General features: G+C 41.7%; 1 protein-coding gene across 1 annotated transcript in view; it reads right to left on the bottom strand.

Moving 5' to 3' along the window:
* The window catches only part of LARGE1 (LARGE xylosyl- and glucuronyltransferase 1), a gene marked incomplete in the record, with an annotated part of 377,692 nt that overhangs the window by 147,535 nt on the left and 215,096 nt on the right, over nt 1-15,061 (bottom strand). Inside the window, 1 exon segment of the mRNA XM_034777934.1 lies at nt 5,910-6,081. Within this exon segment, the coding sequence (XP_034633825.1) occupies nt 5,910-6,081 (172 nt within the window).

Raw genomic sequence — 15,061 nt, 5'->3', positions numbered from 1 at the left:
TGTGGCCTGCATAGATCCAGTCTCAGAATCATCTAGGAAAGCTTTAGTGATTTTTACTATGAATAGACTGGCAGACTGGACTAGCCTTCTGAAAAACAAACCTTGGTCAAATCCTGTGTTAGGTCTCAGGTGGGACAATGAATTTTATATTTTCATCTTAGCTTCAAATGGATGTTTGATTGTATCATAAAACCACCATATGTATGTAACCCTCTTGGGGTTTAGAGAGCATGACATCTTTACAACCTTGTCCTGAGGCAGAGGAAGTGCTGGTTGTTCAGAGGGAGAGATGTCGAGAGAAGGAGAGGACCGGGGTATGACTGTGTCTGTAGCTCCAGACAAGAGGAGCTACAGCGAGCAGGCCTCACATGGTGAAGCAGCTGAGAACCTGCCTGAAGCCTGGGAGGGACAGAGTGGCCAACCAGGGATGACCCAGATGGGAGCCAGGAGGAGCACTGTGCCGGAAGAAATCCCAGGAGAAGGACAAACTGAAGTCAGACCCAGTATCACTGTCACCCAGACCTGTCTGGGGCCATGAGTACTGGGGCTTGTGACCTTGCATTGGGAATAAGGAGGGAGGCTGTAGCTAGCTAAGCGGACGGAGGGTTTGCCACTCTGTGCGGCTTGCAGAGAACGGCAGAAGAGGGGTTTGTTGGGGAAAGTTTACTGGCGCAGAGGATGACCAGGAGCACCCAAGACTCACTGCTGAAGTGGAACTCTGCCCAGGATTCTTGAATTCTGAGTCTAGATGCATTGCTCAGTGTCTATCCTTTTATATTGTGGTACCACTGGGCCCGTGAGTCCTCATGTTGTTCCCCCATCTTCTCCCGCTGTTGTTTTTCTCCATTCATCCCTCTTTAAATAAGTATTTCCCTTTCCTATATTTGTTATACTATTGTGTGTGGAGGGGGTGGTGCGCGCGCATGTGCTTGGGGAGATGGGGGGAGGTGGAACAGGTGCTCCTGGGGTGAAAGGGAATTTCCCTGGTGCATCCCATGTGCACCTTTTCTTGGCTAGAGCCACCTGCAGAGGAGACTCCATCTTGGCCACGAGGGAACTATAGTTACATGCAAAAAAGGACTGAGTGCTGTCTTTGTGTAGGAAAGGCCAAGGCTAAGGATTAGCAGAAATTATCAAGACTGAGCTACTTTAAGAGAGCTACACTGGGGGAAACTGAAACAGCACCTTCCTACACTATTCCTGACTCTGATTTGTCAGCCCCTCACTTTCAGGCACATTAACTTCACACAAAAATTAAAAGCAACACACACATATGATACATAAACCATACAGATAATAGTTCTTGTAGGAGCATTACTAAACCACCTACACAGGAATTTCTTTTTTTTTTTTTTTGCTAAAGAAGGTGCGAGATTGCATGAATTTAGATTGTTACCTCAGGCAATCTGTGGAGCAATGTGCCAAAGCGCCTACATGCTGAGTGTTTACAAATTTAAAGTTTGGGATTGACTATGTGCCAATTCTTCTTCAGCTGTGGGCACTAGACCCTGCACCCAAATCGCTGTTGACCTTTTCTGGTATTTATGATGTCAGTACAGATTTTTATCATTGTTTGAGCTCTTGACACAAAGCAAACAGGTTCTGTAGCTTGTGTTTATCCATGCAAGGTATAAGAACTGGGATTTCAGTTTCTATCTGTCCACTCTCCGCTTTGGCTGCTTGGACAATACGGGGTGCTGCGTACATCTTAATTCTTTAAGAAGCTTTTTCAGAGAAAATGTTTATATATAGAAAACAAACGTAGACATGCTGGGTAACCTGATCTGCATATGAGACTCTGTAAAATATACCATTTATTTTACTTACTACAGTCAGTTGATTTTTAAACAACTTCCAAATATTTATAGTTAAGTACAGCTGCAAAGGCAAGTGGCCAATGAGACTGTGGAATTGACTGACATTGCACATGCATTAGAGTGGCATCAGAGGCTACCTACATTCTCCAAGGCTCATATGCTTAGGGTTTGTCCCAAGAATCACCAAAGCACCTTTGAAGTAAATGATAGCATTAAGTCTAAAACAGACTCTTCAATACCGCCCCCCCCACCCCCACATCCCCCTCAGGAACTGCTCAGCTCTCACACATGCTTCTGAGTTGTTGCTTACACATGACAATGACTAGGCAAAACCAAGCAAGGATAGCAAGTGCTAGCTGCCAGTAGGCAATTAGGGTTGCCTAATCCTATTTCTGTGTGGAGACCCATACCCATCAAAGGCAACAGAGGTATAGATGGTCCCTGCAAGTCTCCCTAACTTGAATAACATTCACGTGTTAGTTTTGTGGTTCACAGCCTGGGTCGTTGTTGGAGGAATATGTTTCTGTCTAGTCATTGCTCTTACACCACAGGTTGGGTTGTAACCTACTGAGATTAAAGGTATATTGAAGAACCTTGTCCAACAGCAACAACAATCCCAGCTGCCTTATAAAGATACTGCTATGTGCTTTTCACTCATCTAATTACCAAGAGGCCAAAGCAAGAGAGGTGGGGATGGGGAAAAGAGAGAGAGAAAGTAAAAAAATAAAATAAAATAATGTAGAAGAAAAAAGACTGGTCTACACTACTCCAAAAAGGAGAAGGAGATATGGAATTAAACTAGGAAACAACATGATTACATGTGCAAGTAAGAGGGAGGGGTCTCTTGAAAACAGTGAATAAATTCTGTATTGGGATCTAAAGATATAGGTAGGCTAGAACATGGCTTTTAAACATAGCTCTAATATGCTTCGGCCCCATCCATACTGACTTTCAGACTGTATTAGAAGAAGCCATTTTTGATGGAACAATGTTTAAAAGAAACCTGGTTCTCATGCCAATATAGTCAGAGGAAAAATGATTTCATTGTAATGGCACTGGATTAGGACTTGGGAGATTCAGGTTCAGTTCCCAGTTCTGCCACAGACTGGCTGTATGACCTTGGGCAAATCATTTAATCCTCTGTGCCTCAGTTTTCATCTAGACAAAGGAAGTATTAATGATTTCCTTTTATATCTTGTCTATTTAGACTGTAAGTTCTTTGAGGCAGGGACTGTCTCTCACCATCTAATACAATGGGGTCCTGATAAAAGTTGCCCCCCCCCCATGTGTAATTCAAATAAGAATGATAAAGTCAGAGCCCTGGGCTAGAGGAAATCAATGTTTACTAAACAATTAAAGACAAATCAGAAATTTGGAGGGGGAAAAATCTTTCATTGCTAAGGAGGATGGAAGAATAAATATAACAAAACAACTAGCTGATGGGGCCTTTTAAAAATTCTATGACTGATGGCAGAGAACATAGTTTAGGATTTGTTCTTTTCTCGGCAGAATTCACACAATTTCTGCAATGAAAGTGGATTGGCTACACTAGGTTTTACTGCCTGAATCATTTTACAGCACTTTATCCAAGAATGTGTATATTCTATGGTCTTGTTTTCCTGCCCCTAGGCTAGATGGTTTCTCAAGTTTGGAACTGTCAGAATCCAATGTGAGATGAATGGAAAACCTAACCTGTGTAAATTAAGCCTCAGAAGCCTGCCCCTACCAGACTGGCTGCAGACAGAAACCTTTGAAGTTAATATTAATATATTGTTTGTTTAAAAAAATCTACCCTACAGAAAGAGATACTGCAGCATGCTTAACTTTGGGAGACAGGGACAGAAAGAGGCTAAAGCAGGAATGTCAAACTCATAACTGACAAGCTCGATCTGCCCCCCTTAATGCATATAACCAGCCCTCAATGAAAGATTCAGATTATACAGAATGAAAATTTCCACTACAATAATAAAAATCTAGCCCTTATGGTTGCAGAGATAACCTTCTAAATGTGCCATAGCCTGAAACAATATTTCTAAAACAATCGAAGAGAGGTGTGTTTCCCATATTAATCTCAATGATGTGTCGACTCTGAAGCCTAATGGTGCCACTTCAGCGAACAGATTTTCAAATAACCAAGTGCACATATTTATATGAGTAATTTGTGCACTCAGCGACCCTGATTGAGCAACTCTGGTAACTGCATATGCAGAGGAGCAAATAAACAAAGAACAGAAATAGCAATGGTTCTAAAAAGCATCCTGTATCGTTTTCCCCCAACGGAGTGATGCTGAATGTAACAGTAACTTGCCAACTACAATATTAGGCCATATTCTCGATCTTTGCACAAACCTCCTGTTTTTATTGATGACTTTTTCCTCACAATACCCTGTGAAGAAAGGAACTATACCAGGGTAACGGGGTGAAATTTAAGTGCCTGTGATACACAGGATGTCAGATGAGATGATCTATTGGTTCCTTCTGGCTTTAAACTCTTTGAATCTATGAATTTGTGGGAGATCCTCTGTGGATCAAGGCCATAGGATATTCCTAACCCTATAGCCTTGGGTCACAAGCCATAACCACAAATTTAATTTGGGCCTCTCAAGGTAACACATTTGACATGTCTATGCTGAAAGACCATCCTCAATCTAAACCTCTTCTACATAGGTTGTCCTAGAAAAGAGAATTTGAACCATCAGCCTCTCTAAATCATTATGATCAACTGGAAAATTTAGACTTCCTGGGAACAAACAGAACCACAGACTTCAGATGTTTCTCTGTGTGTGTGTTTGTAAACGGGAAGAGGCTGTGCCAGAGTGTAATATCTGCTATCCCCCAGGATCCCACAAAAGGAAGCTCTGTCCCTCTCCATCCTATACCCGCTGTGAAAATACTTTTACTTGCTGAAACATCAGATGAAATTATCACGAGATTTCCAACAGCCATTTCTAGCCAATAATTGGTGTCTGAACATTTCTACTAAGAGAATCACTAGCTCTAAAAATTGCCCTCCAGGATGGAGTAGGATATAGTGTCTGACTCCTACAGAGGAGATAACTTCCCTTAATAGCAGTATTACTACTGTTGTGCTAAGTATTATCTCAGGAACACACTGAATTGTCCCAAAGAGGTATTTTCCAAGTTACTGTGAGAAGACTAATGGGAAAAACTGAGGAATGGACTAAAGAAGCCTAAAATAATTGTTAAAGATTGATTTTATAAGTACGGTTGTCAGGCATGATGGAAATTCATGGCTCCATTAAAGAATCAAATCTCTCTGTGATCTGAGAACAAGTGGTAGTCATCCCTCCTAGCCAGTCTGAAGAGAAGAAAAATATCAAACAACAAAAAAGAAGGTTTCAATATTTAAAGAGTGAGCATGGTGTGAAAGGAGTGATACATTTGGTAGATTCTTGTGGGAGAGAAAATAGGAGTCCAAAGTCACTGAGTGTTATAGTTTTTAAATGGGAGTTGTGTGGCTAGCCCCTCCTTACCCATTTGCTTTGAAAATGGCTCTCTCCTCCTCAAACTATGTGACAGACTTCAGGGAGGTAATGGCAGTGGATAGGAGTGAGGGAATCTACTCCAAACACTTCATATCCAGCAGATGTCTTTATCAACTTATTAACCAAAGCAGGAAATATTTTACTTTCATTCACATAATTGCAGGCAATAATCCGCCCTCCCTTGCATCGCTCCAAGTAGGTTCTCCTCATTTTCAGTGATAACAAATAGAGGCTATGTTTAAAACAATCTTTGGATTTATTAATAAAAAAATAATGTGAAATAATGAGGTTATTTGAGTATTAAACATCTAAAGTTGCCTAGAATCACATTTCAGCGGGTAATAATTCCTCTCCCCACTATGCACCTTATTCCTGAACTCCCCACCCCCACCAAAATAATAGGAAGAACAAAACTGCCCCAAATTAGTGTTGACAACTGAGCCTGCATTGTTGTGAAGAAAAGCAGCAAGAAGAGTACACATATTCCAACACCAGAAAACGCAAGGGTAGAAGTATTTAAAAATAAATCTCAGCTTTCCCCCCAGCTTAGTTTACAAAAGAAGCATTAAAAATGGTATTAGAATACCTTTGAACTTGTGAAAGACGGCCCATAGCTCAGCAATGTCAGTGGCAAAGGTTATGTCTGTGTCGAGGACAATGACTCGCTCGAGATTGGAAGGGAGAGTCTTTGTCAGAACCAGCTTCATCAACCCATAAATCCCAGAGTAGTGTTTGTTGGGGATCCAGGATACTTCCGACTAACGGGAAAAAAGGAGTGGGGGAAGGAAGAAAAGGGGGAAAAAAACAAGTTTCATTAGAGACATATTGTTTTATAGATACAGGTTTCCAAAATCTTCCTGATGCTAGTTCTTGCAATGGGGGAATAACTACTATTGGGGACCAGCAATAATAGAACCATATGGCGGCAGCCCTGAGCAGACATCTGAAATGCTGGTTTTAAGCCAACATCAGAAATGTACTAAAGTTTCTAAAAGCTTGAAGCAAAAAGTAAGTTCTTTGAGGCCCCAGCTTCACTGAATATAATTAAAATTGAATCAGCCTTTCCAACCTTGTTGAATCCTTGTGTGTTTTGGTAAAATTAAAATACACCTTTAATCCAAAATCCCATGTATATTTTACATTGCTTTCATTTTCAGACCAAAGCAAAACAATTCTGTGTTTGCCATTCCCAGAAACGACCAACTCTGAGGAGACAGAACAAATGCTTTCCCCTCTCTTTATATTTAGTGGGGTTTGGAGTTCTTATGATGGTCAACAGGTCCACATTTCAAAATGTTGGTCACTTGGGAACAATGGGACAAGAAACTGGTATAACCCTTTACTTTGAAAGCTGACAAAGGCCTTCCTACCAAATGTCATCTCATTCCAGTTCTTACCACTCCTAACTGCTGTCATGTGACATCATATAGAACTGGTCAAAAATGAGGCGGAAAAGGAGGGAATTTCAAAAAATTTCAACAAAATTTTGAAACTTTTTGACCAAAAATGGGACAAAATTCAAAACCTTTCGACAAAGTCTCAGGTAATTTTTTCAAAAGTACCTAAAGTGACTTAGGATCCTAAATCTCATTTTTAAAAGTGAAAGATACTCAGGCTTCTACGGTCTGGTGTATACTTAAAATATTGGTTGACCTAGTTATACCACGGGGAGGTGGTGTGTGAAAAATTCAACTCTGGAACACCATAGTTACTGGTGTAGACCTGGCTAGGGAGACAGAAGAATTCTTTTGTTGACCTAGTTACCACCTCTGGGGGTGGGGAGGTACATTACCTGCATTGACAAAACAACTCTTTCCATCACTGTAGGAAGCATCTACACTGTTGTAGCCCTGTAGCACTTATAGTGTAGGCAACCTGAAAGATCCATTGACTTTCAATAAGACATAGGTTCCTAAATGCCTAAAGCCACCTTCGAAAATGGGACTTTGGCTCTTAAGTCACACACTTTTGAAAATTTTACCTTAGCTATGTCCTCACTACGGGGGGGGGGGTCGATTTAAGATATGCAAATTCAGCACGCGAATAGCGTAGCTGAATTCAACATATCGGAGCCGACTTACCCCGCTGTGAGGACGGCGGCAAATCGACCTCCGCGGCTCCCCAGTCGACGGCGTTTACTCCTACCTCCGCTGGTGGAGTACAAGCGTCGATTCGGGGATTGATTGTCGCGTCCTGACGAGACGCGATAATTTGATCCCCGAGAGATTGATTTCTACCCGCCGATTCAGGCGGGTAGTGTAGACCTGCCCTCAGTCTCATGTCTAATGTTCCTCCTGTCTAATGTCTTACAGAGCATTCACTAAGTCCTGATGTCCTCACTCAGTTTTCACTCAAGCATGGCCCCCATTGCTTCAGTTACAATTTTGACTGTGGGAGGCCTGGGCATGGATGGACTTCAGGATTTACCAGTCTGCTGAGCGCTGAAGAAGTTAGCACCAGGCAGGCGTGTATAAAGCTCTCTGACTTCTAACAGAGAGCAGGTTTATTTTATTGTTTCAGATCACTTCACTAGCATCTCTGAATTACTATCTGAGACATTTTTTGCATAGAAGAGCCAATTTCTCTTATACCCTCCTCCCCCTCGAAAAACTTTTCCATTGCAAAACGAGTGCCTGAACATTACTTGGAATTTGGATGAGTGGGAGAGAAAAGGCTAGGAATAGCTGCTTAGGCTGGACTGCTATAATGCATTTCTCTTCTAATACACAGTACAAGTTTGATTTACACTATAACTAGGGCTCTGCTGATATAAGATGACCTGCTCTATTCCCTTTAAAACAGGGTACAGCTTTCATCTATATTCTATCAGTTTTCAGCACCAGAGACAGACCTTTACACCCCTATGCAGTTCATTAGACAGATGGCAGATACTGAAGCAACCTGTCCCATTAAAATTTTAGGGAGTAAGGTAGGAAATATCATGTGGTCTCAAAACAAGTCCCAAAGTGAGAGAAATTTGAACAGTACTAAATGAAAATGAAGGTTTTTTTTCTGAAGGGACCTCAGCCTAGCTTCTATTTGTATGCATGAAACTTTACATGTGCAATCATTTGCATACACACTATTTTTTAGCACTGTGACTTGCACACAGATGCAATCAAATGTACATGCACAAAACTCATTTGCTCTCACAAACAGGATTTACACGTTTGTACACTAGCATTTGCACGTTGAAGTGATAGTGCATGTAGCGGGGTGGTCACCCGCTCCGGCCCTGAAGGGGTTAAAACAGCCCTGGGAAAGGGCTGCCCCAGGGACGCAGAAAAGGAGGCTGACTGGGGAAGCAGCCACTGCTGGGGCAACGCCCCAATCAGGCCACAGTTGGCCCTATAAAAGACTGTGGGCCAGGAGCTGAGGCAGTCTCTCTCTAGCTGTGGAGAAAGAGGGGCCTGGCTGCTTGGGAGCTCAGCAGGGTACCTAGAGTGGAGCAGGGCTGGGGAAAAGCCAGAGGACCTGGGGAGCTCCAGGCTGGAAAACCCCCAGGTTGCAGGCCTTGGTAAAGGCTGGGAAGGGTACTGGGGTTGCAGAGGTGCAGCCCAGGGTATACAAAGGCAGCAGGTCCAAACCCCCCTTGCCGATGATAAGTGGTATAGACTGCAGTGTGCTCCAGTGAGTGGGAGCTAGATGGTGACCGGCAATAGCCACTGAGGTGAGGTGGGGATAGAGGGCTGGGGGTTCCCCTGGGTGGGGAGATCCAGGGAGTGGGGGTACTGCCAGAGGGCAGCACCCAAGTTAAAGGGGCACCGGGTCTGGGAGGGACACGGGGGCCAGCAGCAAGCGGGACATCGGCCAGCAGAGGGTGCTCCAGAGCTGGAAGAGCTAATTCCCAGGACGACTAGCAGGAGGCTCCGTGCCAATGAGTCGCCGCATCGCTACAGTGCACAAAAAACTCAGCGACAGATTCTGATCTTACCCTGGCATAAATCATCATAAGAGAAACTAGAGTAAGGGCCTTAGTGAGCAAGTCACTACAGATACACAAACACAGGCCATGTTGTAAAACAAAAAACTGGCTTTAATAGTCCACTTCCTTGCCTCATCTTTTCTTTCTTGCCATTGTCATATTGTGCATTACCAAGCTACAGTGCTTAGTAAAAAAATCTAGTTTCTTTCTTACCTAGAAACGCACACAGTGGGTAATTTTGTAATTATAAAAATTAACCTTAAGTGTTCTTCAGAATTGTTGTTGTTTTTTTTTACCAGGCAGAGCTGTGTAGAACCAAGAGGTTAATTGTGATTCCAACCCTAAAATCAGACCTATACTCAAAGCGATTTGTTGCTCCAGTTCTCTCCTCTGCATGGTGTCATGGGGAATGGACCATCATATGATGCTGTTGGTAAAGGAATATCCCCAACCCCAAATTTGGATTTTATCCTGGGTCCTGTGCCTGAAGCACCCGCCCAATCTGAACATGGGAACTAGCTCTGCACCTGTACTAGTGTGATAAAAGGGTTAATACAATTTTAAAGACTCAGGCTTGCTTTCATGAATATAATATCATCCATTCCTATGTTATTAATTTTAGATAGTATGTCCCTAGTCTAATTAGTGAAAATGCAATATTGCACTACAATACCTCATAATATGCTTATGCAAATAAGACTAATACGGCAGGGGGGTCAGAGGATTCATATATACGCAGAGACAAGCAGGGAAGGAAAAAGGTGGTAAGAATCACAAGAGTCACCTTCCAGGGGCTGCTAACTTCTTTGCATTCAGGATTCCACCTAATTTCTAATATTGCTGCAATGTGTCAATGTAGGGATGAGACCATTTGCCTGGTAATTCCTTCAGATTTGGCACTGAGAAATGACAGTCCCTTAGCACTGAAACCTATGCCATTTCGAAGGATCACTGAAAATGACATGAGTAGTCCTCAGTCCAAGTGGTCCCTCAGAGTTGGTTTGGCATTTTACATTTATCCATTAAACTGGATATCCACAAGTATGGCTTGGCAATTAATGATAAAGCTTGTAGGTGCAATGTATTTTTCTGATGTAGAGTTCTCTATACCACAAATAGGAGTCTTGGATAGCACCACCAATTCCCCGTATTCACCTTTAACAAGGTCATCAAAACTGCTCCTAAAAACTGGACGAGATTCCCTCTGACACCATCAGCACTATTTCTGGGATAATGGGCATAATTTGCTCATGGCTTCACCATCCACGAGTAATGTGGCCATTCCAAACTTGTGCCAAGACCACCTCTTTATATTGCACAACACAATCACGCATTCTCTTGCTCTGTATGTTTTATATATTCACATGGAAAAAACATTAGAACATAAAAGTTGCAAAGACAAGCACTTAAAAGTTAAGGACAGAATTAAAGTTAAGTAAGGTTTCCTGGCCACAAATTCTTGTAAAACTCTGCAACCTACAAGACATCCCCTACATTTCAGATAACGTGTGACAAGAACAGACTCTTATTTGTACAAATATTTTGCTGCAGATTACAAATCACCTTGACTTTTATCATCACACAAAAAAAAGACTCAGTTATATTATGTTTGAGAATCATTTTGCCTTACATGTAGTATCAGAGTCAGTTCCATAGCAACCAATATCCCCAGAAGATACAGAACAAGTAGGAAAGCAGGGGGTCTGTAAAAGACATGACTGAAAGGGAGGTGGTGATATATTCAGTAAGTTATACAGTTACCAACTAAGAGGATACTAGGAATCAGAATCATAGAAATGTAAGACTGGAAGGTACTTTGAGAGGTCAACTAGTCCAGCCCCCTGCACAAAGGCAGGACCAATTATACCTAGACCACTCCTGACAGGTGTTTGTGTAACCTATTCTTAAAAACCTCCAATGACAGGAATTCCATAACCTTCCTTAGAAACTTATTCCACTGCTTAACTATCCCTATAGTTGGAAAGTTATTCCTATTATCTAACCTAAACCTCCCTTGTGGCATATTAAGACAATTACAACTTGTCCTATCTTCAGTGGACATGGAGGACAAATGATTACCGTCCTCTTTATAACAGTGCTTAACATACTTGACGACTTATCAAGTCCACCCTCAGTCTTCTTTTCTAAAGACTAAATATGCTCATTTTTTAAACTTTCCTCAATAGTTAAGGTTTTCTAAACCTCTTATTTTTGTAGCTCTCCTCTCGACTCTCTCCAATTTGTCAACATCTTTCTTAAAGTGTGGCACCCAGAACTGGAGATAGCACTCCAGCTGAGGACTCACTAGTGTCCAGCAGAGTGGGACAATTATCTCCCCATTTATACAGCACCCCTGTTAATACACTCCAGAAGGATAGTAGCCTTTTTAGCAATTGTATCACATTGTTGACTCATCTTCAATTTGTGATCCACCAGCTCTTTTTCAGCAGTACTACTACCTAGCCCATTATTCCCAATTTTGTAATTGTGCATTTGATTTTTCCTTCCTAAGTGTAGTACTTTGCATTTGTCTTTATTGAATATCATCTTGTTGATTTCAGACCAATTCTCCAGTATGTCAAGGTTGTTTTGAATTCTAATCCTGTCCTCCAAAGTGCTTGCAATCCCTTCCAGCTTGGTGTCATCTGCACATTTTATAAGCATACTCTCCACTCCATTATCCAAGTTGTTAATGAAAATATTGAATAGTACCAGATACAGGACAGACTCTTGCAGAACCCCACTAGATAAGTCCCCCCATTTTGACAGCAAATCATTGATAATTAATCTTTGATTATGTCTTTTAACCAGTTATGCATCCACTTTACAGTAATTTCATCCAGACCATATTTCCCTAGTTTGTTTATGAGAATGACATGTGGGACTTTGTGAAAAGCCTTACTAAAACCAAGATATACCTATCACATCTGCACCTTTCCCCAAATCCTCTAGGCCAGTAGTAACCCTGTCAAAGAAGGAAATTAGGTTAATTTGGTATGATTTGTGCTTGACAAATCCATACTGGCTATGACTTATAACCCTATTATCCTCTAGGTGCTTACAAACCAACTGTTAAATAATTTGTTCCAGTATCCTTCCAGGTTAGGCTGGAAGTCAGGCTGACTGGTCCATAATTCCCCAGGTCCTCTTTTCCCCTGCCCCGCTTTTAAAGACAGGTACTTTGTCCTCCGTGAGTTCTTAAAGATCACTAACGGTTCTGAGATTGTTTCACCTAGTTCTGTAAGTACCCTAGGGTGCATTTCATCAGGCCCTGCCGACCTGTATACATTTAACTTATCTAAATATTCTGTAACCTGTTCTTTCCCTATTTTGACTTGTGTTTCTTGCTCATTATTAATGTTAATTATATTAAATATCTGGTCATAATTAACCTTTTTAGTGAAGACTGCAGCACAATATACTTCAGCCTTCTTGATGTCGTCTGTTATTAGCTCTCCTTCCCCGCTAAATAGTGGGTCTACATTTTCCTTCATTTATTATGTCCCTTCCCGGGTATAATTCATTTTGTGTCTTAGCTTTTCTGATTTTGTTCCTACATGCTTGTGTTAATCTCTTGGACTCATCTTTTTGCAATTTGACCATGTTTCCATTTTTTGTAGGTAATTAAAGAACCAGATTGACCTCTTACTATTCCTCTTAGCTTTCCTTTGCAGCAGGATAGTTTACTGTTGCACTTTTAATATGATCTTGTAGAGAAATTGCGAGCTCTCCTGAACTCCTTTTTTTCCCTCAGATTTTCTTCCCATGGAACGTTACCAGTTCTCCGAGTCTGTAAAAGTCTTTTTTTTAAGTCCATTATCCTTATTCTGTTGCTCCCACTCCCTCCTTTCCTTAGAATAATCAAATCTATCATTTCATGATCGCTTTTAGTCAAATTGCCTTCAACCTTCAGAATGACAACCAAGGAAGGGCAGGAGCAATGTAAAAACAAGATTCTCCCGCACTAGGAACAATGGTCAGAGTGTCTAGGATTATAAGCCCATGTTAGACCTGAGAGAATTATGGCTCTAAATTGAGTTTGGATATTAGCATGAGGAATAGGCTGAAAGCATGTGACCAAACTGAACAAAATCATGAGAAAGAAGGATTGTTTGTGTTAAACTTGTAGTGACCCTTGAAATACTAGAGTTATTTTATTTAAGGTTCGGATTGAGAAAACATGGCTAATTGGGTACCGGGTGCAGTAAATGATTAGTTATATAAGCTTGTTTTGAAAAGAACTGCTTAATCCAGTAACTAGGGAAAAATATGACAAACTGAGATAAGAAGAAAACCTTGAAGGGAGCAAGGTTCAGCCCTAAAGTCACTCACCTAGGTTTAGCAAAGATCCGATAACCAGCAGTGACATCACTTGTTTGCTATAGTGTATAAAAAGCAAGGTTGTTCACAGGTTTCTTTTTCAGAGCTTTTCCTTACACCTCTGGAGTCACACTATGATGGGAAGGTGTCTCCAGGGCCTCTACCTGTTGTTAAGTATTTTGGCCAGTGCTTATAATTATATTGTTGCTAGGGTATAAAATATAGGTACATATGCTTGTATTTGTATTTTGTTTGTAACCAACACCAAGTGGTTTTGGGGCTGGTAAAGGAGTGATGAATTGTGGTAAACGAATAAAATTATTAGGAAAACTATTTCAAACACAGTGCTAGAGTAAACTACTGCATCAAAAGCATGTTTAACCATGCTGAGATCATATCTGAAAAACAAGATGGCTAAAACACCATGCCAACAGACATCCTGTCTCCTCCACTGCTCCCACTGTTGCAAAATGTTAAGAAAATAAGCCTGATGTAGACCACAACACCTCAGAATAAAATGAGCCCCCATTTGCAAATCTGCAGGCTCCTCTCTGTTAATTCAGGACAGCTGCTATTTCAGTGTGAGTCACATACATATGGAGCTGTCATGTTTTTTCTTCCACAAAGATGCTTGAGTCTGGTTTTGTACACTCTAGATCAACATTCACAATAGCTCTCCCAAAGCTGAAACCTGTTCCGCGCCAGCTCAGAGAACTATAGCAATCATTTTTTAAAATGATTACTCTCCCCCTCCCCCCCCAAAGATAGCTGACAGGAGAGAATCCCTGTGGATTTTTCCACGTGAATACTGATTACCCTCTAGTTCTAAATGAAGTATCTAAATGAGCATGAGAGGCAGGAAGCACATAGCCCTAGTAATCTGCTGACATTCTGCACTTATTAAGGAAAGCACCTGCCTAAGTCCCACTGGATTCAATGGAACTTAAAACACACGCTTACGTGCCCTTCTCAAGAGGGATGCTTTCCTGAATCAGGATGTTTAAGCAGGGCTGTAAATGCTACTTTTTTTTTTTTTTTTTTTTTTTTTTTTTTGAGGTACTTGGTTGGGGGCGAGCTATGAGGGGTCCCAGAGGGGTCCCAGAGCAGCCTTTGACTGGCTTTCCAGTAAGAGAGGAAAGAGGGGACATGAAGCAGTAGGGGAGGGCAGGCTCTCTAGTTAATGGGGGGGAGGAGAGACTCAGCAGAGGACCAGAAAAAGCTCCTCCCCCTTTTGAAACATTCCTACTTCTACTGCTGTGAAGGCCAAGGGAGGACTGAGAAAAGCCTCCTAGTTGAAAAGCTCCCAACAGGCCCTGATACAGGTGGCTGGGAGCAGAATAAATTGGGGACACTACCCCAGCCTGACTACCAGAGAAATGGGGGCACTGACCAAGGGACGGGGACAAAGAAAATAAGGGCAGGCCCCAGTTAGAGAGGGTTACCGTGTTATTGTGGATTAGGATAGAGGTCCCAAGTAAGAAAGGAAAAAAGGG

The sequence above is a fragment of the Trachemys scripta genome, chromosome 1 (assembly GCF_013100865.1).
Source record: "Trachemys scripta elegans isolate TJP31775 chromosome 1, CAS_Tse_1.0, whole genome shotgun sequence".
NCBI lineage: Eukaryota > Metazoa > Chordata > Testudines > Emydidae > Trachemys > Trachemys scripta.
Note: the sequence above shows the minus strand (reverse complement) of the source record. Positions and strands in the feature narration are given on the sequence as shown.